Source organism: Dermacentor silvarum, chromosome 5 (genome assembly GCF_013339745.2).
Source record: "Dermacentor silvarum isolate Dsil-2018 chromosome 5, BIME_Dsil_1.4, whole genome shotgun sequence".
NCBI lineage: Eukaryota > Metazoa > Arthropoda > Arachnida > Ixodida > Ixodidae > Dermacentor > Dermacentor silvarum.
The window spans coordinates 132,558,746-132,583,373 of record NC_051158.1 but is presented as its reverse complement, the minus strand read 5'-3'; the positions used below and the strand labels follow the sequence as shown (position 1 = coordinate 132,583,373).

The 24,628-nt window shown below is 45.6% G+C and overlaps 1 protein-coding gene across 5 annotated transcripts in view; it reads left to right on the top strand.

Annotated features, from left to right (window-relative positions):
* Positions 1-1,486: 1,486 nt before the first annotated feature.
* The window catches only part of LOC119452590 (uncharacterized), a 124,976-nt gene continuing 101,834 nt past the window's right edge, over positions 1,487-24,628 (top strand). For 2 of the 5 annotated variants that reach the window (XM_049668488.1, XM_049668485.1), the window contains exons 1-4: positions 1,503-1,607; positions 11,031-11,141; positions 16,797-16,855; positions 21,247-21,390. In XM_049668488.1, the coding sequence (XP_049524445.1) occupies positions 11,078-11,141; positions 16,797-16,855; positions 21,247-21,390 (267 nt within the window). In that variant the 5' untranslated portion in view covers positions 1,503-1,607; positions 11,031-11,077. Of the gene's footprint in view, positions 1,608-11,030; positions 11,142-16,796; positions 16,856-21,246; positions 21,391-24,628 lie in introns of all 5 variants that reach the window. The other 3 variants (XM_049668486.1, XM_049668489.1, XM_049668490.1) reach the window with 3 other exon arrangements.

Genomic DNA, 24,628 nt, shown 5'->3' with positions numbered 1-24,628 from the left:
TGGCTACGTGATGGCCGGCTAAACGCGGTTGTCAACACTGTTAGGGCAGAGTGTTTTTTTTCTATTGCCGGACGGGACGATCGAAAGGTGAGCCCTGAACAGCGTCGCTGTAAAAATTCACCGGCCATTATGATACTGCCTAATGCGAAATTTGAGCGGAGCTCTATACGTGTTTTTATTTCGCGATTTATTGGCTGGCGCAGAGAATATGCCTCGTGCGGCACGTTGCAGACGGAGAGAAGCGTTGGAAAACTAATAACACTCGAGCACAGATATCGGCGAGCAGAGTCGCCAATCGTCGAAAATCTGATCTGCGGGTCAAGCGCCTCTGCTTTTATACATGACTCGTCGAAGGTTCAAGATTAATCGCTGGTGCCCACGTGGCTTCCAGCAAAAACTGCATAATTCGTGTCGCGCATACAATGAGATTACAAAAAACTTTCGTGACAGCAGCCAACACTCGCCGTGGTTGCTCAGTGGCTATGGTGTTGGGCTGCTGAGCACGAGGTCGCGGGATCGAATCCCGGCCACGGCGGCCGCATTTCGATGGGGGCGAAATGCGAAAACACCCGTGTACTTAGATTTAGGTGCACGTTAAAGAACCCCAGGTGGTCCAAATTTGCGGAGTCCCCCACTACGGCGTGCCTCATAATCAGATCGTGGTTTTGGCACATAAAACCCCATAATTTATTTGTTATTATTCTTACAGCAGCCAACGGTCAGAACTATAGATAACATTCGAGAAACTTCCGATACGTGCAGGCGGGTCGTGCTTCGAGGCACCGGATGGCTGAGAATTGGCAGTGGCCAGGTAGCACCCCCTGAGTACCAATATTCTTCTGCCAAATTACTAGGTAGTGCTTCAGTGCTTTATTTTAGCTTTTTTGCCAATCGAACTTCTTGCGTGGGGATAGTGGTGTGAGGCCTTGAAAGGACTGAAGCGTAGAGGGGGTACACGAGGCTCAAGCTAAAACTAGATTTATCTTGGCTACCTCAGGGAGAGGCTAGGTGTACCGGTGAACCTAGCGTGAGCGCGCACAGCTTGAGCCCATGCGTCTATGCCGCTACGACAATGCCGATGCCTTGATCGTGAAGGATCCGAGTGACCAAATAGTGACTAAGCCTAGAGCGTCGCCCGGGTACACTGCATCGCCAAACGGTTGGCTCTTCATTGAAACCTATTGTGCACGAGACACTGGCATGAATTATTCAGTGATTCACCAAGAACGACCTACCATCCACACCATACGGCCTTTCTCATTGTTGTAAACAGATTATTATCGTCAAGGCAGAGTGGCTGATGATTGTATTCTTTCAATACCTTTGGTCCACGCACGAGGTTGGTTTCACTGTTGAGACTGAGAACAATAGGAATTGTTTCGCGGAGGAGGCACAGCTGTGCTTCGCTTGCACTCTTCAAGGTTTCCCGAGTTAATTTGAATCTCGAACACTAACGTGGAAGCAAACGTAAAATGAGATCACGTGTCCCTTTATAGTTAGTGTTTCTGCAGAGGATTTTTCACGTCTCACTCAAGTGTTCCTGCAGAGGGTGAAGGTACGCAAATAACCACTTACGTCATACTGCCTGCTAGACAAAGCAATAGAAGGTGAGTTCATGATGCCCAATATGGCGGACAAATTTGTGGCTACAGAACGGCGTACAGATCACAGGCATGCCGCGATAACATTCATAGGGGATTGTGGTAGCAGGTTTCATTGTCCTTGCGAAACTCATAGCTGCTCTCGCCTTGGCAAACGCAATCGATGCGACTGCTTCGTTGTCCGAGAAATTGCGTAAATAAATCTTCTGACATGGTAACAGCAATACACATATATTGGTTGTGCAGAAACTTGCGGCATTATGAAGAAAGGAATTTCATGCAAAAGTGACAGTTTATCGGAAATCCAGTAATCTATGAGAGGCAGCGTGACAGCCTCATGTCACCGCCCATGTTGCAAAGGTCTAAGATCATCGCTCTATTCAAAATTGGTAGGTTGTGGCTTTACATTGTGGTTATAGTAAAATGGCGTACCCTTTAAATTTCCCCCGTAATACTCACAGAGGTCCCAATAACTTGAACTAACCTGATGCTTAGTAATTCAGAATCGTGTTTGTCTGAGCTATTTGGTTGCACATAGCACAAATGGTTTCCAGCATAACGTATGGACACGGACAGAAAGGGACGACGACACACGCTGGACTAGCAACTGAATGTTTATTCTTGGTTTCCCACACCTTTTATAGCAAGACAGCCAATGCTTTTTCCTTCTGTCATGCCGGTTATCCGTCTTTCAGAGCGAAATATTGTCTTTGTGCAAGTAGCTTTTTTCTTTTTCAGTTAGTAGTATCGATGGTGTACTGATGCATGATTGCCAGCTTCGGTCAATGGCCATGGCTTCTAAAATTTCGCGCGTCAGCTTGTCTTTACTTTTTTCTAAAACCTGTACGTCGTAAAATTGTACGTTGCAATGGTGTTGGCGATAATGAAAAGCGAGATGCCCAGGGGTGATTCCTTCTAAAGATGCTGCATGCTCTCTTGTCCTGTCATTGCCTGTTTGTCCTGTATATCTTCGGCCACATAATAAAGGTATATCACATATCACCCCTGTCTTGCAGGTAGTGTACTTATTCTGGTGGTTGATTGGGCACTGCTTATATTTCTGGCCATTGTTGACTCGTGCACACATTCAATATGTCTTGTTTAGTGCTGAACATTCAACCGTGAGGCCTTCCTCTCCGGCTATCTTCTTTAGCTTAAGGGTTAGGTCGTGTACATAAGGCACAACAGCGACCTTCTTCCTCTTGTTTTGACATTTTCTGTTCAGCAAGCCTCAAGAAGTAAAAAATTATAGGTAACACATATTTCAATGGTTTCATCTTCATGCTGTTGATATCTAAGGCTTTGCTGTTACTAATTCCCATGTACACGTTATAAACTTCATTCGCATCAGTAGGCTCGAAAAATATAGTCTGACTTATCTGACTAGGATAGGTGGAGATTGTAGTGTCCCTAAGGTCTTCAGATGAAGAAATGTTATTAATAAAATGTTTGGTCAAATACCGTGCTAGTGCCATCCCTTTTATTTCGTTGCCATTTACTGGCATAGCTTTTGTGACAGAGTTATTCGCACGGCGACCTAGGACATCGTTTAAAGCTTTCCAGGCAACATCTGGTCTCCTTGAACTGACGCTACAAAACAGCTCCTGATAATCTGATGCTTTAACTTTCCGTAGCTCAGAGTTTAATCGGTTTCTTAACTTTTTAAATTGAAGGAGTGTATCCTATGCACTTGTTCGAAGGAACGCTTGAGAAATACGATTTTGCTCCTTCATCATTTTGAAAAGTTATCTTGTTACCCACGGTTTTCCTATCGTTTTCATATTTTTTTTCGTGTACGTTTCGAGTGGAAAGTGCTTCGAATAGAAACGAAGGAAATGGCGCAAAAAAAAGGTCTTACGTATCATTGACATCAGTTTTCTGCAGCACGCAGGAGCAATCGAAGTTCATGTTGTCATGCTTAAATGCTTCCAAAGAGGCATCTGTGATGCGCTGCACAGTAATAGTCTTTCACGTTGTTTCGCTCAGCATGCTCATTCCGAAAGACGACGAATCCACAGGAGAGAATCTTCATGTTGAAATCATGTACAGTAGCGTTATGGTCAAGAATATTGATATTAAAGTCACCACTGCACAAAAGTGAACGTTTATTTAGTGACGAATACTCTAGAATCTGCTCGAAATAATCCGTAAAATTTTTCATGTTACCATTTGGGGGGGGGGGCGGGGGCGGTATACCACTGAAACGATTTGATTTCGATTTTTAATGTTAGAACTGAATAATCGACGCTAACGTCACGAAGATTACACAGAATGTGACACCTTTTGCAGGCGAGAGTATAGATAGCGACACCGCCACCACGTTTGTTAGGTCTATTAAGAAAAAACCTTTCGTAACCAGGAAGCTCTAGGATCTTGCTATCAGTTTGATACCACGCTTCAGTGAGCATAAAAACCGTAAATTCTAAAAGAGAATTGTTTTAGGAGCAGAACGATTTCGTCTTGCTTGTTACCTACCGAGCGGGCGTTAAGGTGCAAAGCGGTTTCACAGTTTGGGACTTTTAGCTTCACCTGTTATGTGAATCTCCTGTCGTTATATGCTACGCTGTGGCGCTATCCAACCATCCCACAGTCCCTGGGCATATACTGTCGTTCTCGTTCGCAAGAAGGACGGGTCAATTCGCGTTTGCGTTGACTACCGTCGATTAAATAAGGTCACGCGCAAGGACGTCTATCATTTGCCGCGCATCGACGGCGCCCTTGACAGCCTTCAGGGCGCTGAATTTTTTTCGTCCCTAGACTTGCGTCCTGGCTACTGGCAGGTTACAATGGCGGAAACCGATCGCCAGAAAGCGGCGTTTATTACACCTGCCGGCCTATACGATTTCAACGTGATGCCCTTTGGACTTTGCAACACGCCTGCCACGTTTGAACGACTCATGGACAATACGCTGCGTGGCCTGAAGTGGTCTATATGTCTTTGTTACCTCGACGATGTCGTGGTTTTCTCGCTTGACTTTCCGACCCACCTACTTCGCCTTCGACATGTCTTGCGTGTCTCACCAACGCTGGCCTGCAACCGAACCTCAAGAAGTGCCGCTTCGCCGTGCGGGAGCTCACCATCTTGGGCCAAGCACGGCGTTCTACCGGACCCTGCGAAACTTCATGCAGTCGATCAGTTCCCAGAGCCTATTAACGTCAAAGAACTATGCAGTTTTGTGGGCCTGCGCTCGTATTTCCGGCGCTTTGTCCGCAATATCGCATCGATCATGCCACCCTTTACCCAGCTCCTACGTGGTGGCATGGACCTCTCCTCCTGGTGCCCTGCATGCGACGCCGCGTTTGCTACACTGCATCGTCTTCTTACCTCTCCATCTATTTTTCGCCATTTAGACCCGACAGCTGCTACTGAGGTACATACAGACGCCAGCGGGGTCAGTCTTGGCGCCGTCCTCGCGCAACGCAAGCCCGGCTACTCCGAATACGTGGCCGCCTATGCGAGTAGTACGCTGACAAAAGCAGAGGCCAATTAGAGCGTGAGTGAAAAAGAGTGCTTGGCTCAAGTATGAATGCTTGGCAAGTTCCACCCATACTTATACGGCCGCCCATTTGATCTAGTAACTGATCACCACGCGCTTTGTTGGCTCGCCACGTTGACAGATCCATCTGGTCGCTTAGCACGCTGGGCACTCCGAATCGATGAGTATGATATTCGCGTCGTCGACCGCTGCGGACGCAAGCACACTGACGCAGACGCCCTGTCCCGTTCACCTCTACCTCCAGACTCGGCCTGCCGAACCACTTGCGCTCACCCCCTGTTGTCTCTTGACTTTGACGCGATTGGCACCGAACAACGCTGTGACCCGTAGATCGCTTCTCTTTTCGCCTATCTTTCTGGATCATCGACCACTCCTGTATCCCGATCCCTCCGACGCCAAGCTGTTCATTTCGCCATTCGTGATCAGCTGCTTCACCGACGCAACTACGCTCCCGAAGGCCGTAGATGGCTACTAGTCAGTCCCCGCAGCTTAAGATCCCAAATCTGTGCCTCTTTCACGACGATGCGCAATGTGACGCTGGAATATTTAAGACTTACGAACGTATAAGCCATCGCTACTACTGGCGGGGAATGTACACATTTGTACGAAAGTTCGTTCAGTGCTGCCCTGACTGTCAACGTCGCAAATTACTATCTTTACGTGCGTCTGGCGCCTTGCAGCCGCTTCCGTGCCATGCCATACCCTACGATGCCCTGCCCTGCCAAACCTACGATCGCGTAGGCATTGACCTCTACGGCCCGCTTCCCATGACACCGGATGGCAATCGGTGGATCATAGTTGCTGTGGACCATTTGACACGCTACGCCGAAACTGCTGCTCTACCGAATGCTACAGCGCGGGATATAGCCTCTTTCGTCCTGCATCGCTTCATCCTTCGACATGGCGCACCTCGATAAGTCCTCAGTGATAGAGGTCGCGCCTTCCTCTCCGAGGTCGTCGAAGCTCTGCTTTCGGAATGCCACATTATTAATCGAGCGAGCACGGATTACCATCCGCAAACTAACGGGCTCACGGAACGGCTTAACCGCACTCGGTGATATGCGCGCGATGTACGTGGCATCTGATCATGACAACTGGGATCACGTACTTTCTTTTGTAACGTTCGCAATACAACACTGCGATACAAGCTACTACGGGATTTACACCTTTCTTCCTCCTCTATGGACGGGAGCCATTGCATACCATCGACACTCTTCTTCCATACCGTCCTGACGCTTCCGAGTGCCCACCCGTGTACGAAGCGGCCCGACAAGCCGAAGAGTGCCGCCAGCTCGCGGGCACCTTTACGTCACAAGAACAACAGCGCCAGAAGGAAGGACGCGCGGACTACCCATACCCACGCATGCCCTAGGGTCTCTTGTATGGCTGGATGTTCCTTGCCAAACTCCAGGCCTTTCCTCAAATCTCGTTCCAAAGTACGAAGGGCCTTACCGCGTCTTGGAGCGAACGTCCCCGGTGAATTTGCTCACCGAGCCACTTTTTCCATCTGATGATATGCGCCGGCGTTGACGTGACCTCGTCCACGTGGCGCGTCTCAAACCCTACCATGACCCTCTGCCAACAATCTCTTAGGGCGCCAGGATGGCTCTTTTTCTGCGGGGGCGATTGTGAAGAAGAAGGCGCGCCTTTGTCCAGTGGCGTCGCCAACGCTCGGCCCGCTCTGCTCGCGCTGTTGGTCGCTGGTGTCTTTGGAGACGGTGCTCCACGCTGCCTCGCCGTTCTTGGAACTTGTCGCGTCCTTGAAGGACACCGCCAATAACCTCGTCTCAATATATTAATTTACCTTATTTTCTATAAAGAACGCTCAATAATTTGCATTGGGAGACCAATAATTAAATTTCGCGCGTTTCTCTATACCAAAAGCACCTTACAAACAGCCTAGATAGCACGACCATGATGCTTAATGCTCTACAGTGTTCCGAAGTGCACGTTGTTCAAATCCGTGGGTGTAGAAGGTATTCTATTTAGATTTCTTCCGGCATTTCGAAATTTGTCTTTCCACGGCATTCCACTAAGCCACATTTTGAAAATTGTGCGTTAGTAATATTAGTTGGAAGGAATAATAAACAGGAAAGAGCTTAAGGCTGTGCCTAACTTTTGCTCCAAAACTTCGCTGGTGTGAGACGCCACATATACATTTTTTAGCGCCAATAGCCTTCTTTCATCGGCCAATCTACCCGTAAGTCGTGGTTTGAATTAAGCGATTTGCCTTTCAGAGCCACCTTGTACGAAAATATACGAAGCGGTGGTTTGATCTGTAATGGCTGTATCAGAAGGCATGCCAAATCGCCAATCTTAACATATGCGTGCCAGTGATTGGCGCTACGTTCTTGCTCCACATTCGCAGGATTGCTTGTATTTCTTTTAAGACGAGCTAAAGTAATTACATTTGATGAGCTTCTCGTGAGCTCCTCGCGGAAAGCTATATCTGTAAATAAAAGGAAACCTGAAGTGCAACATTTTAGGAAAAAAAAAAACATTATGCAGGTGAATAAAGAAAATTAGAGATATAAAATGCTGGCGATTACCAGAAATTTGGTTGATGAAAGGAAAAAATGCGTCATACATATTTAGCTGTAACGCCGAGCTACCATCGAAATCAAGATGGGTTTCTCAGAAGAAAAGCTTGGTACTTCAAAGATTTGTACTGATCTGTGTACCAAACCAGCGACCAGCGCCTTTTCAAGGTTGTCGGCATACGAACTGATCTAACCAGGAGCCTAGCATATTGCAAAGGGATGCCGAATAACCAACAGCGTAAAGCACAGGGCCATCGAATATGGCAAATCAGTTATCATCCATCCAGCTCTGTGTGCTCTCCGAGGTCCAGCCATTGCTAGAGGCTGACGTGTTTTTGCCCTATCTTGGCTATATAATCATAGGAGGTCCTCCAGTGCGTTTTTATCTAAACACTGTGACCTTCTGCTGTATTTATCTTTAACCGTATATAGATAACTGCAACATGGCTCGCGAAAGAAATTTGTCTTGAACTTGGAATGTTCTTGAAGTTGCTACCAAACCAATACTCATTGAGATTTACTAACAGACTTTGTTCAGGTGCCGAGATTGTGCACCAATGCTACGCTCCGCAAAATGCTGCGCACCAGACGCGAAAACTCACACAATCGTTTCCTACCACTCAGCATTAATAAAACGGGACTTCGTGTACTCACCAGTTGGAGAGACGGATCCACGCCAAATTACGTCAGAGGGGGAATGCGAAAGGGGGATCCTGCCCTAGCGGTAACGTCTGTCGGTCACATTCTTCCAAGGCTATCATAAGCAAGGAACGCTGTGGGCTTAATAACTGTAGAAACAATTATATGAGCTTCAAAGGGAAAAGTAAAGAGACACATTTACGTATTTCAAATCATTGCAACGTGCAACGCAACGCAGCTTCTTGTTAAAATCCACTCAATGTTGGATCATGTAGCACTTACAGAATTACATGAAAATCAACGCTTCTTGGGGTAGAATTATTTTCCAATAAACAGGTTTATTGTCCAATATTTGACTTTGCTATTGTCCCTGTGATTCATAGATTCAGGAGAATGTCCTTCCTTCATGGACTTCAGGCTTTGAGATATTTGAGCGACAGCTTTCTTTGCCAAGGACAGAATTGTTACGTGTTCACATCCGCCCGCCGGTCGGTCATTCGACATATCGGGTGATACGACAGCACCCACCTGTTTAAATAGCATAGCGAGGACCAACAAAATAGTGTCAGTTACCATCCCTGTGCTGCGTTAATAACACATCCAACCAACCTCATGAAACCTAGTCACTGTCTCGGTCGACATTATTCTTGACACACAGATGTAATGGAAGAGCCGATAATACTCAAACGGTTTGATTTTCTGATATTTGGTCTACGAGGTTGTTGCGCAGCTGTGTATGGGCCAGCGCATGCTCTTGCATATAAAACAGAAATTTGCGACTGGTCATGCACAGTGTATGAACGCTTCTCTCTCTTGTGTAATAAAACTGTCAATCTACGTATAATGTACATACATTCCCACCTCGTGGATATTTCCAATTCGCGCGTGCCTTTATTAAAAGAGCCCTTGTTTAATTTTCTTGTATTCAGCAGATCCGATTGCGCATATGGTGCAACTGAAATCATGCATCACCATGTTTGTGCCGCTGTGTGTGTTCCTATTCGTGTACGAAGCCTCCACAATGAGCATGTGTAAGAGTGACAAAAGTGGTATGAAATCCCTACACATATTCACACGCGTAAACAAACGCATTCGCATACATCGCGATAATTTTTCCTGAAAGAATAGGCATCATACAGAATTTTCGTCTCCATGACATCGGTGCATCGACGTCTCACAGAGTGCATTCGGCGAGTTTGGTATACTTTGCATGACCTTAAAGAAGGTGAAACGCTTTGTGAAACGCTGCATCACAAAAAGAATAAGCACAATTGTACTCCCGGAATGAAATTGTGTGTTATTTAGCTGTTTCTCTAAATGCTCACTTCAAATAAGTTCTATGAATCCGCAGTAATTTTTGTTCACAAAGAAACTCGACCAAGTTAGCGAAACCGCTATTTTGGCAAGGAAAGAACGATATGAATAAGCTTGCCTTGCGCATTGTAAATCTAACAAAACAAGCATTACCACATGAGAGGGTAGCATTTTGCGTCACTAATGCGGGGTGCTTCGAATAAATCAAACGTTAGTATCCTTATATCATTGATAGGAGAGTCGTTTATTTCACAGACATGTACACATTTTCCATTTCAAAACAACAGTCACCTTCGCCTCGTGCGGAAGCATACATCATTATATGCACGTTTGCGGCTTGCATAAAAACACAACACGTCATTTATAATAAAAAAAGGAGTATGTATCGTACGTGATTGTGATGTATGATCTCAATTCAACTGGTTAAGAAAGACACAAAATATTCAATACGATTCGACTCAAAATATATATCGCGCACTTCCTTCTTTTATAAGAGGAGTTATTAGTGTGTCCTCGCAAGAGAGAAGTATGGCCTTAAATGTAACGCTTAGGACTGTTCTGACTTTGTCTGCAAATTCTACCAAAGCATTCGTTTGTTCTTCTACCTATTCATGCTTGAAGGAACGCGAACGCGTGCGCATTGTTTATTATTTTTTTTGCGGTTATCATTTTTCACTGGCTAATAAATGTTACAAGGGTATCGTCTAGCCCAAGACGCGCTTTTCTATTCCGGGACTATCTCAAAAGTCGTGTTTGTCATAGCATAGGAATATTTTTCTAAGCACATTGTGTAGGCGAAGCATGTATTGGTGAACGCTCTGGAACTTAGCTATCACCAGTGAATACAGTGTATTGTACAATGAGTCATGCATGAATATCATTTGTCGGATGGATAAGATTTCAACGAGCGACGATCGTGCGTGCTGCTATCATTGTACTTTGACGGTTTTGTTTTTGTGTGCATAAATTCGTCCAATAAATACTTCATTCTTACATCGCTCATTGGCCAGTCACCAGCCGTGGTGGCTTAGCAGCTGTGGTGCTGCGCGGCTGAGCGAGATCCCGAGATCAAATCCCGGCCGCGGCGGCCGCCTTTTGGTGGTGATGAAATGCAACAACGCCCTTGTCCCGTGCATTAGGGCCACATTAAAGATCCCCTGGTGGTCAAGATTAATCCAGAGACCCTCACTACAGCGTGCCTCATTGTCAAATCACGGGTTTGGCACGTAAAACTACATAATTCATTCATTGATTCCCTTGACAATGCGTTAACCTGCACCTTCCAGGACAACATGACACGATTGAACAGTGTTAGGATGAGGAATCCTAGTTTGAGTGATCACTTATTTTTATTCAAATGAATTATACTGATGGCTGCTGCATGCTTGAGAAATGATGTATTTTGAAGATTGAGCAAATTGTAAAAACATTTTTTGTAGATCAACGTCTGACAACTGGCAGCCTTCTGAGCAACATATAAAAAGCAATGAATGTTCACTATAGTCATCTTTATTTTATATGCCTGTGGACTACGTTCTGCTTTGGAACGAGTAAGTACTTTCTTAGTTGCCAATAAAAAGTTATGTTGCTGTAGTAAAAATCGAAATGGTACAGAAAATGAACAATCTTGATATTCCCACTTTTCATTGGCATTGAAAAGGGAGCTACTTGCATTCTTTTACAGCGAAGCTGTTAAGGGCTGACTCTTCGATTGTCGCGTCCGGCAATAGAAAAAATGTGGTTGATCCCTCTTATATAGGAATCCGTATAGAACACGAAAGTGAAACGTATTTTCGAAGAAACACCCCGTATAGTGTAGCGTTATAATGATAACTGTGCATACGATCGTTTGTAAGTGCAACGAAATCATATTCTTTCGATTACGCTTTGCACCTCAACCAACGCTCCGCAGAACGAAACGGGCTGGGACAGCCCATTGGCGTCTGTCGCACACGCGCGCGTTGGCTAGAGACGCCGCTCGGCATAGCACGGTCCGTACGCCTAACGCCGTCTGGTGGCCGCCGGCGGAAGGCATCATTCTCCGTGCCACCGGAAAGCCCGCGGTCGGCACACTAGTAAGTATATTCTAGGCACTATAGTCGTAGTGCTGAGACCACCGAAGCGTTCACTGTCGGTGCGCGTTAGTGTCATAATGCAGTACTTCTCTTTTCTGCTCGTAGGCGGCGGCACCGCCCCGAGCAAGAGCGCGGGTACACGGAGGAGTGTTAGATATATAAGGCGCGTCTGTGTAGCTCTCTGCAAATGCGTTTGTGGCGCAATGGGTTAAACGCTCGGCGATCTATCGTCGCGGACCGAGAGGTCGTGGGTTCGATTTCCAAATTTTGCATGTTTGTGGAACTTTTTCTTCTGGTTTCTTTCTTTGTATTATGTTCTATGACGTATTTCCGTGACGGAAATACGTCAGTGAAGTCTTGGTGGACCCCAGCATAAAACACTTTCGTGTTAAAAAATTACTCCATCTCCCTCTAAAGGGAACCACGTGTGGATGCGAAGCAGCGGGGAGAGGGTTAGCTTGAGCGGGAGATGGTTTTGCGGCAGCGGCCAGAGCGCTCATCGCGGCGCTGCACAAGAGAGAGAATGAAGCGCGCGCGCTCCGTCATTTTCATACCGTGGAACTACCGTGGCGCCCCCAGCGGAGTATGCAGCTTGAGCGGGAGATGGTTTCGCGGCAGCGGCCCGAGCGCTCATCGCGGCGCTGCACAGGAGAGAGAATGAGGCGCGCGCGCTCCGTCATTTTCATACCGCGGAACTACCGTGGCGCCCCCAGTGGAGTATGCAGCTTGAGCAGGAGATGGTTTCTGGCAGCGGCCCGAGCGCTCATCGCGGCGCTGCACAAGAGAGAGTGAAGCGGGCGCGCTCCGTCATTTTCATACCGCGGAACTACCGTGGCGCCCGCAGCGGAGTATGCAGCTTGAGCGGGAGATGGTTTCGCGGCAGCGGCCCGAGCGCTCATCGCGGCGCTGCACAGGAGAGAGAATGAGGCGCGCGCGCTTCGTCATTTTCATACCGCGGAACTACCGTGGCGCCCCCAGCGGAGTATGCAGCTTGAGCGGGAGATGGTTTCGCGGCAGCGGCCCGAGCGCTCATCGCGGCGCTCCACAAGAGAGAGAATGAGGCGCGCGCGCTCCGTCATTTTCATACCGCGGAACTACCGTGGCGCCCCCAGTGGAGTAGGCAGCTGTCGCACCACCTGTCGTGCGTGCCGCTCCGGATTCCTAGAGGAGAGAAAGGGGGGAGCGTAGGAGAGGAGAGAGAGGGGGAGGGGACGCGCATGCGCTGTGGGGGTGTGGCACGCGGGAGGGATGGACAGAGCCGCCGGCAAGAAATGCTTCGCATTTAAAACTTTCATTGGCCGTATGCTGTATGTGCGAGTGAAAGCGCGCGAGGGCGAGAGACGCGCGCTTTTACGGGAAGCGACCGCACGGCGGAGAGCAAACGCGACTTCCCAGTGGAAGCGGATCAGTGGACGAGGAGGGCATCGCGGCACCGTAGACTGTGCGTGTGCATGCCGGCTCTCCAACTGCGGCGCATGCGCGCAGCTCTGCCGCCTGTGCCGCTGACTCTCTCTGGGCTCTCACCCGCCTCTCCCCTAACAGTGTCGACAACGGCGTTTAGCCGTTCCGTCACGTAGCCAGCGTTTTGACAGCAGTTGTGTGCGGTCACACAAACAACGCGTACAAATGTTGTCAATGGCGGCGGCGTTTTGCCCACGTTCGCACCGAACGCGCGCGGCGTTGGTGACGTGTTTAGGAAGAACGTGCCAAGCTTTGCCGTTCACCCTATGGCGGTGTACCGTAGCGGCCATAAGGCCATGGTCCCGGTGGTCAATGAATAAATAAAAACCACCGGATCATATATATATATATATATATATATATATATCACATTCTTTAATAGTTCAAATTGCGCATTACACAATATCTTCATAGTCATAATTGGAAATACAAACCTACCACCATAGTACACCTTTGCTGGTCTTCCATCTGCACACCATTGGAAGGGATGGTATTTTTTGCAATTTTCTTACCTTCCAGCTTAAGAACTAAAATTCAGTCTCAACATCAAATGTTATTACGATATCAGTTATATGAGAACTACAAACACATTCCCGTTGTCGTCATCGCTGTGATGCCCTGTAGTAAGTTCAAATGCGATAAAAGCGTGGCCGTGCGCCGTATGCTGTGTGGGCGAGTAAAAGCATGTGAGGAGTGAACCGAGGGTGTGAGGGTGAACCAAGGATGATGGCTCGATATCTCGCTCGCAAAGGAGGAAGGAGGGGAGGAATCCCACCGTCTTCCATCGCGCGCAAGCAACCACAGTGATGGGGGGGGGGGGGGATTGTACTCGGGCGCAGCTGCGTAGGCGCGGCTGAGCGTAGCAGTGCGGGCCCTATCTTGTAAGCGATTTGAGATAGGTACAGAACCTAGGTGTACCAATTACTGATAGCTTTGTGCCCGCTGTGATCTCACGGCTTGATTCGCGTTGAAGCGAGAGACAGCACGAAGGTCAATTCGCTCACTGCTGCCACTCTTACTCACGCCAGCGTTTTGACAGCGAGTGTCCGCAGTCATCGAGGTGTGGTTATACTTGCCTGTGGGCGCATGACTCCATGCTTGTTAAATTATTTAGTAAGCGAATGTTTAGAAGTTTATACGGCCGATAAAACTGATATTCTTAGTTCGCATATCTGTCTAATAATTTCCTATACCAATCGATTCCTCACATTTCGGGTGAAACTACGACTTGTTATATCACATCCAGCGGTAACGCACTGTAGCTCGATAGAGATGATTTAGAGAGGCAGAAAGAGAGAGACGTCACAAGTGAAAGCTGGGAAGGTTAAACAGGCTGAGCCCGGTAGTCTACGCTAGGCACTGCTGAAGGGACAAATGGAATTGAAAGAGAAGGACAGGAGTAGTTCCCTCTTTGCATTGGTACACACACCATCAAGCGTTCATTGATGACTGGCTGGCATTCATTGATGATAGGCTGGTGCATTTCAAGAAACGCCGCATCGTATTTGTGACCTTGTCCATAGTAGCCACATGAGGCCACGACACTAAGACCTTGTCTTCTGTGAAAGACCTGTCATCTAAGTTACGTAAAGTCAATCCTCTCATCTTCGTATGTTGGGCAGTCACATAAAAGATGCTTGATCGCTTCTTCAACACCACATGTGCTGTAATTGGCACTGTCCGCCATTCCAATAGAAATGTGTAGCCATTCGTGAAAGTCCTTGTCACAGGCGGCACAGTAACATTTCTCTCAATCGAGTAAAACCGGGTAAAAGTTGTAATCTCATATGTTTGGTTATGTCACATAGGCTCCTGTTGGTAAACTCTGGTGTATTCCATTTTCATAGAGTAATAATGTGGGCAAGACCGCGGAGGTGCCGCGCTGTATCCGTTTTCGACAATATAGACGATGCAAGTGGAGCTAAAGCAATGCATTGTGTCGGCCATTGAAAAAAAAAACACGATGTGTTTAACATATAGCGGTACTTTAGGATCAAGGACTGACGTTTAAAAACCTTAATACTTCCCTGCATAGTACCCATGATATGCGGACAGTGTGGTTAGTCTCGTGGTTGATTACGTTAAAAGGGCTACAAGAGATCAAAAACGCTTTCTTGCTCTGCAGGAAATCGAATACCTAGAGCCCGTTTCGTAAACAACCGCAATACCTGAAACGAAAAATATGTGCATAGAAAGCTCTCCTATTTCATTGCAATTAATAATGCTTGGGACCTTGACACACTTCCACATAACAATCTGCCTTTCTATATATATAACCGTTTTCCCGCAAACATTACTCGGACGGTATTACGGTTCATGATATAATGGGTATAGCATGTGGATTCTTCTGAGGGAACCGGGTCCAAAACCAATCGTCGGACCAACTACTGTCAGAAGCTATGGGCCACTGGGTATTGATCGCTCTCGCGTTCACTTTTGTTTACTCTGCACATACAGTTGGGTATGTGCCCCTGGTAAAGTGCCACTCTTTCATGAACCACTGTTGCCAACTTGTGTCACTTGGTACGTGTTACTGCTACAGGGCCACTTTTCAGTGACAAAAAACCCAATAATATAGTGGCGGTACTTTGTGGAATTGTAAGCTGCGTGAAATATACGCAGACGATGTAGTTTGAGCATAATTTCAAACTAGCGCCACGCGAAGACTTCACGGAGCCGCCGCTGGATGGCGTAGCTGTTCAGCGGGGAGCGCGAGGCGGTAACCCGGATGCATAAATGCCTGATACATAAAGCGTCTCAGAGCTGGCAATACGGTGTGTCACTACGTTGCTGCAACGCACCTCGACATGACCAAGCAAAACCGTTCGGCACTCATTTTTTCCTACACGCAGCCCAAGAATGCAACAATCAAACTAGCCACTGCCGCTCTAGAACTCTCATCCAAAAGTACCATTATTCATGACCTGTCTATGAATAGACCACCCAGCTCCCATGTATAGCCCCTCCGGGACCCTTGAGGTATACTTGCAAAAACCGCGTTGCTCCGGCAACAATCAAGCTTAAGTATAAACTTATAAAGACTTAAATCGTGTAAGAATAAACACCTTACAATTAAAAAATGGTGAAGAAGACGAAATTATATTTCAGGCTTTGATCAATCTGTTGTATGATTTTTGACTAAAATGAGTTGGCGTTTCTCTCCAAGATGCACGTCTTCTGCAGGCTATCCGACATTCCTGTTGTCACGGGACAATGCGCAAAACCTATCACATACTACACCGTCACCCTAGTTTACCCGAGTTGTGGCAAGGAGTGAGGTATTTTTTAATGAAATTCGGAAGAGTGTTTTTATATACATCTTAAAATAAAATGACAACGCTGTAGCTTACTAAACAACGTTCATTCGTACCGGGTACATTGCGCAGAGACCATTATTAGGTGAAAAAAAGCAGTTTCTTTAACTTACACAAATCCTGACGCGCAAGTTCTGAGAGCGTAACTCCTGTTTATTTATATATTTTTTTTCTGACGGCAATAAACTTTGCTTTTCGGAACGTCAGTAACGTAAGCAAATGAAAGTATATTTCATTGCGCACACTTCTGTGTATATTATAAATTAGCCATGCGGTATTTTCTTTGCCTAATGTTGTGTTGTGGATTGTTTTTGTATTTTTGGCCATCGTTATGCAGTTATTCTTTGTTGTTCAGAACAGGAAGGCATTATAAAACCAAGTCAATATAACGTCAGAGAGAATGATGTAAAAAAGGTAAGCACTTCGAACTGTACATTCATGGTTTGTTTTAATGACGTTGTTTACAACACATGGAAGAAAAACTTATATTTAGTGTCAGTCTTGATGTTGGTGCCAATGTATTCACTGTGTTGCAAAGAATCATAATTAAACTATATGCAGTCTAGTTTATAAAGGCAAAGCGTTTTAAATATTTTCTTTCGGTGCCAAATATTACGCTACGCCAGAAGAGGTGTAAAGCATATGTAGTACAACTTACCTGAAGCCTAAACAAAGCGGCGTAATGCTGGCAGTTTGAATTTGCTTTGAACATACCTACTTGCATATTTATCTGAAGAACATCTTAGGAAAATGTGGTATGCTATTACTAGTGCACTCTTAGTAAGTAAATTTGTATAATAATTGAACGACACCCTAATCCCACTTTTTAAAGAAAAATCCCCTCTCCAGAATTTGTTATGCAGAATCGGGGAGGGGGGGGGGCAGCCTATGACAGCATTATAAAGAAAACCTTCGATCATATCCCAGGAAGAAATAGTTAGTCGTAAAACTGGTCTTTAGGAATAACTTCTCAAAACAACATAATCAACCTGCAATAAAAGAAAACAAAAGATCACCAGAAGAATACATGCATTACATTGACAAGTTTTCCTAATGCACCCCAACTGCGAATACGTTTCGAAGGATGAAGTTCTTTTTCCAACTTCAAGAATGTGAAAGGCCATTTTGGACAGTGTTGACGAAGGGGCCCATTTAAACTTCCTATCCCCATTTAAAAGCGCCTGCTGTGCTAAGGTGCTCTCGCAATGCTAATAGGTTGAATCTTGTAAAAGTTTTTTTTTTGCCCCTACTATTTAACTGTTCTTTTTTATAATCAAGGCACATTTTAAAGTATACGAACTGAGACAGGCCGAAACGCCGATTTTTTTTTATTCGGAGCTCTTTCGCTAAAACACGGGAATAATAAACGTAGAATATATTGCTCAAAAAGAAGTACATTTGGGGTTCCCGAGCATAGACTACAAATTGCTTGGGCAGAAGCGTTTATTAAAACAAGATAAACATTTTAAATGTAATAGCTTCAGCATTGTAGGCGGGACCTGTCTGGTTCCTCAAAGTACAGATTTATTAAAACAAATTTTCCAATTAATTCATTATACACTAAACCGCCCCTGTGGAAATTACGTTGGAAGGGATGAATAATAAAATCACTGCTATAAAACATGGTTCGTGAAAACTACAGGCAAAAAGCTAAATAGAACAGGCGAATAGAGAATATAGTAGGAGACCATACAGAAAAAGGTATAGAGAATAATATAGCAACCGTACAATATTAGAGAAAATATCCATACAATTTGTTTTTGAAGCTAGGCATTACTGGAAATAATGCATAAAAATACTTATGTTGACTAATCAATAATCCAAATTTATGCAATTTTTGCTGGCGGACACCATTATCCATAGTATATTTTAGTCACCACTGGCACCTGGTAAAAGAAATTAATACAACGCTATTCTTTTCCCAGATACGTGCAGATTATTTACAAAGAAATGATAGCTTATTGGGTTTGTTTGAAACATTTCGCCAATCTGAACTATAAAAACAGCGTCTTGGAGAAGCAATGATGCGAAACAAATCTCAATCACATTAGTGAGATTCTTTCAAATGGGTGCAATATGGCATGACAGCGTACTTTGGAAGCATGTTTGTGTTTGCTACTCATTTCGCTACCACTTCTCGCATAATATCACAAACAGCAGATAATAAATAAATACAAGTTACATGTACGTATATCTGATGGCATGATCGGTCCATCCATCTGTCCTACATTTTCTAGTATGTAATTGCAATTTCATTCATGCTGCCTCCAGTCAGGGATAAATAGTTGCTAGAGAAAGGACGAGTTTCTACAGTACAACACTTACTTCACCATTTTTAATGTGCCAGATGCCCTAACAGTAGCTCTGGCGTTCTTAAGAGACTAGGAGGACGCCATAAAAGGCATTCGCCACATTCAACAAGTTGAAACTCTTTCTAAACACGTGCGCTGTTTATAAAAACGTTTCTGTCACTTCTTATTGATTGTAAGGAGGTCGAAAAAGTTATTTGTGCGTGAAACACGCAGGAACTGGTCAGGAGATAGCCACAAACACAGAGTAGGTTGCTGTGCACTTTCATACATGGTTTTTCAGCTGAGTGGCGCAAACCTATATAAAATCTTCACGCTAGTTACAAGAATTCAGCCAACGAAGTATTGGCCGCTGCCCTCTTGAGCCACTCAAAGTATTTTTTACTGTGAGCTTAAGTAATTATTGTTGTTCACTTAACTAACCAACCTTAAACACATTGACTGAAACGTACAAATCTTCAATGAAGAAGTTGTTGAGCCTACTGAGAAATATACGAATAATTTCATTCTTTCATGATAGCTGCCATGGTTTAAATTTTTCCGGGCTGCAAAAGAAATCGCACGATATTCGAAAAAATAGCACGTGACTACGGGTTTACGCGAAGCGGCGTGAATGCCGTCAAACATGCTGCCCACAAAGGATTGACGCTGTATGCAATTTCGCCCGAAATGCAAAGCATCGATTGCGATAGCAATTGCGTGGACAGCCATACGAAGTAAGAATAGTAGTTTTATCGGCCGTATAAACTTGCAAATGTTTGCTTGCTATATAAATTAACAAGCATGGTGTCAGCGTGCACAGGCAAACATGAACACATGACACTTATAACCTCGGACACTCGCTGTCAAAACGCTGGCGTGAGGAAGTGCGGCTACAGCAGAAAGCGTAGTGACCTTTGTGCTCTGTATCGCTTCAACGCCAACTGAGCTCGAGAACGCAGCACGCACAAATGTATTACGGCCGTCGCACCTAGACTCAGCCCCCGACGCAGACACTTTCAAGATATAACCCGCGCTACTGTACCCGCGCTGCCGCGCAATGTACCGCTGCTGCGAGAGTACGACGCCGACCCCCTCGCTCCCCTCCCCCCGGTGCCATGCGCGCGACAAAAGACAGCGCTTTCCCTACCCGCTTTCGTCCCTAGCACGCGCAATGTTGAGCCGCGATCGTCGGCGCCCCTCGGGCGCGGTCGCGAAATACGCAGTTGCTGGCGGAGTGCAACGCCGCCACCCCTCCCCCCGGGGCCTCTTGGGCGACGGAAGACGCCGCGTTGCATCCCCGCTTTTTTCCCTTGCACGCACTAGATTGAGCCGCGATCGTCGACTGCTCTCGCGTGCTTTCACTAGCAACCTACAACATGCGAAGCGCGGGGACGGTGTTATCGCTCTTGGACTTTATACCGAGCATAACCGCGATGGCGACGATGACGGCAAAATGCGCCTGGAGTGTCCATATGATTGCTGTCGTAATAAAATGATAGGCGATGGTCACACCCATCATCTCTTGTACATCGTCATTAAGCGCCAAGACTTCCTCGCCCTTAGCGAAACTCCAACAATTGCCAAGCTATATTTATCGCACATCTCATCGCTTCAACCGATAAGACATCAAGGCAAAAGTGCAAGCGAAGACAAGTGTAGTCTATTCACCTCTGTTGTTCAGGGCTTGTTCTTGTCTTCGGTCTGCGTGCCGCATCGATCAGTCGTTGCTAGCATGTTTAAGGGCACCAATGTCGGTGCCTGAGCGCGTAGTCACGTAGTGACCTGGTGCTTCTTTAAATCTCGCGCGCTTTCATTTCAGCCCGGAAAATTTTAAACCACGGCAGCTATCACCATGAAAAGAAATCATTTCGATATTTCTCAATAAGCTCTGAAACTTCTACATTGAAAATGTTGCGTTTAAATGAATGCTTTAACAGTTGGTTAATCAACTGTTGGTTATTAACTACCTAAGCTCATAGTGAAAAAATATTTTGAGTTGCTCAAGAGGACAGCAAACAATATTAAGCTGGTTACTTTCTTGTAACTCGCACGTGGAGTTTTCAAAGTTTGGCCCGTGTAAGCTTAAACACCCTGTATAACATTTGTTACTGTCTCAAGTACACCGTCCGAAGGCTTGAATATTGCGATGCAACGGTGCAATTTTATCTCTACCAAATAAAATTTACTCCTTACACATGGTCCGCTTTCTTCTGCTAGCTTATTCTTCACTTAAATTTCTTCTCCTAATATAGATAACATATTTCTAGCTTCCCCAAACTAAGAGTTCCAGCTTTGCGAATTCTCTTTCGCATGTCACTGACTGTGTAATCAATAACCGTGCGGCCACGAGCGTGTTTTCATATGCGAAAACTAAATTTATTGGTGATAGATAAATCACGTTAATTTGCTACCGTCCTCTTTGCCTTTCTTCCACCGCGACAATACGTCCAATGCTTGTCCGTTGAAAAACGCTGAATACACTGACTTAGCGATGCAATTTGGCCCTGTGTGCAGTTGCTGAGTGGACCACACCATCTCATCATAAGCCGCGCAATTTATGAACGACCTGACTATCCGCTCTGCGTGCGATCTCACTTCATATCACTTTCGGATGTTGGATTCCGGCACAAGTTAAGCTATAAAGAAAAGGATTTCAAGGTAAGCACTTTATTATGCGCCGGAATTGCAGTTTAGTTCCTATCGAATTACTTATGAGCAATTAAATTCTTATTTTGAAGAATAAAATAGAAACCAAGCAGTGACAATACAGAGCGGGTAAGAAACAGGCGCAGCAAAGCGCCGATACAGCGCTTAGGTACGTCAGTGTCTCGCCTTTTATGGCCCATCTTCTCGAACGTTTAAAAAGAAGCCTTCTTCGCCTCTTCCCCGGTGTATGAAGTTCGCAATCGTTTCCATACCGGAGATATTCGTGGATATTTATAGAACACTTAGCTCATCGGGTATGTGAGGGCTGCTGTTTGGCTGAGCAGACAATTTGGGCAGGGTAGTGACGCCATCACGATAATCATTGGATCCCGCTGCGCATCTGAACCAACGGCAAGGTTGCACATGGCTGTGTAAACACATGGCGATCTGCAAATATATTCATAGAAAGCGGCTCCTCAAATGTGTTCTAAAGGTGAGCTAGATTTGTGGAAAATATTTTTCGAATGCATCACCGCGTGCGAAGAGCCTTCCGCAGTCCTGCCCCATTGTCCAGTGAGAGAAGGGCACTGCTAACAAGCTCCTGCTCCCTCGGACTTCCGCAACTGTGACCACCAAGTAGGCGCTGTATACTTGTCGCAGGCATTGTTCAAGAGAAATTTCATGTGCGCTGCAACCACCGATGTTAATGGGGTGGTTAACATAGAGGTAGAACTTCTGCGTCTATACAGTCGCCAGTCCTGTACCACCACAACAAAAGGACATTCTAATACGTTTCGGAACAAAGCACTGATAAAAACAAAAGACGCTGCCACACTATGCGATAGACGCTGCACGGGCATGTAATAAAGGAGAACACACACCTTCTTTTAGGGATGCACTGCGTGCATACATACTTGTGTCTAGATAATATTTAACATTATCATCGGAGGCCCAAAGAATTTTCCTGGGCTGGAGACGGTGCGAAGTGACACTGTGTAACGCAAAATGAGGACAACGTGATTGCGACGCTGGCATAAAGTTTCGGTAAGCGCCTAGGCCAGTAAGCATTGTCGGACGGCAAATGGGCTCGCCATCACCGTACAATAGGTCGTTAAGGTGATCACGCTAAAGCTTAGCGTCCACCATACCGCGGTGTTTTCAAGGAAGGTAGATTTTGGCCAAGGAACTAACTCTGGACAATGTATTTTTGGGGGAGTGTCTGTCTTCGTTCACTTACCAAAAAGCAAGGTGTACTAACAGAAATATTTTAGTCTGGTGTTTATATAAATACGTTTTGAAAAAAAAAACTGGAGGGCCAGTAGATATAGAGGATGTCCCAGCTATCACGCAGCACGACTTTAAAAAAGAGGAACGGCGTTACGCGAAGCAAACCTAGTCCGTATTGATTCCAGTGCAGTGGAGTAGCCGCCAGTTATTTTTTCGTTACTGAGATTTAATTAGTTAATTGTAATTAATTACCTAACTCGAGGAGTACTTTCCTAATCATCAAAGTGTCATTCAGAAAATTGTAGAGCAACATGATAAACTCCCGATACAGTTTTCTGTTGCTCAATACGTGTATAATACGCTGCATAAATGTGTTTTACTGAACGTGAAAGATGCCCGCGAATACATGCAAAGCGCCTCGAGCGGCCAGTCGTGCGGCAATTCTGCGTGTATTAGCGGGCTCTTTTCAGACTTGGAAAAACCCATTTATATTGCACGTATTCAGCAACAGAAAGCTTTATCGGGAGTTTTTTCATGTTGCTCCACAATTTTCTCATTGACACTTTGATAACTAGGACAGTGCTTCTCGAGTTAGGTAATTAATTACAATTAACTAAATAAATCCCAGTAACGAAAAAATTACTGGCGGCTACGTCACTGCACTGGAATCAATACGGACTAGGTTTGCTTAACGTAATGCCGTTCCTCTTTTTAAAAATCGTGCTGCGTGATAGCTGGGACACCCTGTATATTATTAAGGTACTCCTAGCGCGTGGTTGCCGTAAGTTGGCTAAAGTTGCACGTCGGGCTGTTGGTATAACATGATGGAGGCAAAAGGCGTAGCGCATTAAAAACAGGACAAAAGGAGAACACAGGCAGCACACACGTTTGCTGCTAACGTTTAAATCGTGTTTTTATTGCCGGATCACGGCATGCATATATACATTTCTCTCACCTGCAATAGAACACGTGCTCCGAGCAACCAGCTAGCATGTTTCGCGGCAGAAGGAGGAGTTTGTGATAAATAATAATGCCATGGCGCATAAATGCTATCTCTTTTCCTTATAGTGAGATGGATGGTTTGTTGATTCGAGGCCCGCCGAGATGGCGATGTGATATGCTTCAGTGATGAGCCTGGTCCTCTTGTTAAGGCTTTTCCTAGAATCACCGTATCTTCAAAGAAGTTCCGGCAGAGGCATCTCTTGCAATGTTGGGCAAGAAAACCACCGGCCTGCTCTTTGTTCAGATTGCTATTATGCTCGCGTAGCCTATCATTAAGGCATCAACCGGTCTGGCCGATGTAGTAAGCTCCACAGGTTGTAGACATATGTTATACAGATACCTAGACAAACGGTTGAAAAACACTAAAGTTCTTGAGGTATTACAGTCAAAGACGAATAGGAAATCTTAGACATAGGGAAGTACCAATATCTTGAGCAGGAACGCGGCAGTGTATAATGTGTTGTACGAGAGTGTCTTAGTCCGCTCAAGATGACCTTTGAGCTGTCAATACCAGGAATCTGGGACATCGCTGAACAGCGCCTCTAGCGGCCGCCTCTGAAAACATGCGCATTTTCTATGGGAGAGCGTCGTTTTTCCCAAATAACTAATCAAAGAAGCCATCTTTCAAAATATTATCGTGGAAATAGGCTCTAGGAGCTTAGCCCGACATCTCATGCAAGCGGTACCATTATTTACGACAGAAAACCCGTTCCAAATTGCGGGCGAAGTTCGAAGTATGGGAGTCTATGGAAAAGGCCAAATTTTGGAGGCTTTTTTGGCCAGTAAAAAGCAATTTGCGATGAGCCTATTGCATAGATCGACGTATTATTGGGGATTTATCAACTTCAATGACTCGGTTTTCAGCTAGTTGCAGCAGCAACTCTTGAAATGGCAAAAAAGTCGTTCCAAATCGCAGTTTTCATAACAAGGTCGCAGAATTTTTTGTGGTACGTATATAAACCTAGTTTTTGCCTCCGGCAGCACTCAAACCGATAGCCGAGCGTTCTGCGCGACCACCGAT